At 60.4% G+C, this 2,974-nt stretch overlaps 1 protein-coding gene across 1 annotated transcript in view; it reads right to left on the reverse strand.

Annotated features, from left to right (window-relative positions):
* Positions 1–2,161, reverse strand: part of CFD (complement factor D) — a 4,661-nt gene extending 2,500 nt beyond the window's left edge. Inside the window, exons 1-3 of the mRNA XM_037733447.1 lie at positions 1,812–2,161; positions 390–546; positions 124–301 (exon numbers count right to left, since the gene is read on the reverse strand). Coding sequence (XP_037589375.1) covers positions 124–301; positions 390–546; positions 1,812–1,866 — 390 coding nt within the window. The 5' untranslated portion in view covers positions 1,867–2,161. The remainder of the gene's footprint in view (positions 1–123; positions 302–389; positions 547–1,811) is intronic.
* Between the last annotated feature and the right edge of the window lie 813 nt (positions 2,162–2,974).

Here is a 2,974-nt window from a genome sequence, read left to right on the forward strand (position 1 = left end):
GGGGGCGGGGCGGGGTCCCCATGCAGCTGGAGGGGTCGATCTGGACCCAGGGTGGGGATGCAGGCGGGGTGGAGTGAGGCTGGGGCGGGGGTCCCAGCAGGGCAGGAGACATCGAGGCTAGACCCGGGGCGCGAGTACAGGCGGGGCCGGGCGGACCTGCAGCAGGAGGAGGTCGTGGTCGATGGAGCCGGGCCGGCTGTCCGGGTGGGGCACTGCGCGGACCACGTCGTACAGGCGCTTGGAGGGCTCCGGCTGTGACAGGGAGTGCGCGCCCAGGAGCACCTGCACCTTCTCGTTGGCCCTGGGGACGGTCGGGGTCCGCGGTCGGTGCCAGCCGAGTCGCCCCACCTCCCCCCGGGGCTCCTCCCTGCGCGCGCGCCCACACTCACGCGTCCTCCAGGCAGTGCGCCGCGCTCAGCACCCACTGCTCCGCCACCAGGACGCCGCCGCACCGGTGCACGCCGTTCACCTGCACCGACGCCATGTAGGGCCGCCCGTGGGCCACGGCCTCGCTGCCGCCCAGGATCCGACCGCGGGGCTGCGCCGCTGTGGGTCGGGGGACGCGTGAGGGCCGCGGGGTCGACTGCTCCCCGCGGCAAGGCCAATCCTGGCCCTCACCCCGCAGGCCGCTCCCGGCAAGAATCTCATCTCGGGGCGTGGTGATTCGTGCCTGTAACCCCAGCATTTTGGGAGGCCGAGGCGGATCACGAGGTCAGCGGTTCGAGACCAGCCTGGCCAACATGATGAAACCCCGATTCTATTAAAAACACAAAACGTTAGCTGGGCGTGGTGGCGGGTGCCTGTCATCCCAGCTACTCTGGAGGATGAGGCAAGAGAATGGCTTGAACCCGGGAGGCCGAGGTTGCAGTGAGCCCAGATGGTGCCTTTGTAGTCCAGGCTGGGCAACAGAGCAAGACAGACTCTGTCTCAAAAAAAAAAGAATCCCATCTGCATCTTGGGGCTCCTCAGCGCCACAGACTCAGATGCCCCGGGGGCCAGAACGCCCGGGAGGACAGAGGCCACAGTGGGCCGGGGACCAGGGACAGATCCCAGCTCTCCACCCTGGGTACAATGGCTTCCAACTGGACATAACAGAAACAGGGCTGACCCAACCAGTGCCCTGTGGGTAACCCCCCATCTGGGCACCAAGGAAGGAGAGCTAAGCAGTTCCCGGCACACGGTAGTGCCTGAAGAATGTCTTATAGTGTTATTACTCAGTTATTTCCTTCATGTAATCCTTTACATATATAAAATCATGTATTAGTTTATAGTCGGAACAATTCGTGCCTGAAGAATATCTTATTACTCAGTTACTTCCTTTTATTATTTTTTTAAACGGGGTTTCACCATGTTGGTCAGGCTGGTCTTGAACTCCCAACCTCAGGTGATCCGCCCACCTTGGCCTCCAAAGTGCTTGGATTACAGGTGTGAGCCACCGCGCCCGGCCTGCTCAGTTACTTCCTTTTATATATATTCTTCAGGCACTAATTGTGCCCGGGATCTACTCAGCTCTCCTTCCTTGGTGCCCAGATAGCGGGTTACCTACGGTGCCCGGGGCAGCTCAGCCAGCCGCACGGAAGAACAGTTTTCCACGCAGACACTCAGATTCTCTCTGCAAGAAAAGCTGATCCCAGAAAGCTCCAATTTCCAAACCAAAGTTTCTAGAATTCCTCGGCTTTCAGAGCCTTTCATTGGTGAAGAATGACACCCCTCTCTTCCTGCCTACCTGGTGGGGCTGGAGGACGGTCTGTGTGACCGAGAGGGCCACCTGGGACACCCCCGCCCCTCACTCCAGGCCCAGGACCCCTTACCACAGGCCACCACTCCTAGGAGGACCAGAACTGCCAGGCGCCCCCAGCTGTGCATGGTGAAGCCGCTGTGGTGGACACACTGACCCAGGCGGGGCCCTGGGGGTGCTTTTATGACGGCGGTGGGGGCGGGAGGCTCCCGGGAGCCCTGACTGTCAGGTGGGCAGTGGTCCAGCTGGAGAAAGGGGGACCCGCCCTCCCAGCCTCCACCCTCCTGGGGGCTGGGTTACCTCCTACCAGACTCACACCAGAGGCAACAGGTTGCTGGGAGACCCTCCGGCCTCCGTGAACCTGCTGGCCTGCTGGCCCTGGTGGGGGGCAGTCCCTCAGATGGGCAGGAAGCAGAGAGGGGGGCTGCACCCACCCCAGCCCCCCAGCCCCAACTTCCCCAGACCCGGAGTCCCTCCTGCTTGTTTCACAATCCTAGTTGGAAGCCAGTGTGTAAACAACCCACTTCCTCATCCTCCCACCCCTCCCTTCTCCTCCTCCTCCTCCAAACTGGAGAGAAGCTCTGATGGGTGTGGGAGGAAGGTCACTTGACACTCTTGTCTCTGTCCCTGTGGCCTCCGGGGCTTGACGCCCGGACGAGCAGAATGTTGGAAAGGCAAACGCACAGGCAGCTGGGAAGACTGGCTACAAGGGACAGGGAAACCAAGACAAACTGGGTGGAGCTGGAATCACGAAAATGTATAGAAAGCTCAGGGATGGCCGCCTTCAGGTGTGGTGTGATCCAGCTGCCTGAACAATGTCTGGTGTCTGCTTCTGGCTTCTCCTTTCTTCTCTGATGGCCTCTCTCCTCACCAGCCTCCCCTATTACGCTTCCAGGGAACCCACACTCAACCCAGTGGCTCAGTGGGCGCCTCCTAAAATTCCTCATCACTCTAGCCAAGTCTCAAGGTTGCCTTCGGTTGGCAGAGCCTGGATCAAATGCCTATTCCCAAATTGTTCACTGAGGGCAGGTTCTGATGAACAGAATCAGGGCTGGCTGGGCACAGTGGCTCCCACCTACAGCCCAGCATGTTGGGATGCCCAGATAGGAGGGTAGCTTGAGCCCTGGAATTTGAGGCCAGCCTGAACAACATAGTGAGACCCCCATCTCTGCAAAAAAATTAAAATACTTCTCAGAATCTGTGAGATGGGAATGGTGGGCCCATGGTGGGGAGGAC

The sequence above is a fragment of the Cebus imitator genome, unplaced genomic scaffold, assembly GCF_001604975.1.
Source record: "Cebus imitator isolate Cc_AM_T3 unplaced genomic scaffold, Cebus_imitator-1.0 Scaffold524, whole genome shotgun sequence".
NCBI classification, from domain to species: Eukaryota; Metazoa; Chordata; class Mammalia; order Primates; family Cebidae; genus Cebus; species Cebus imitator.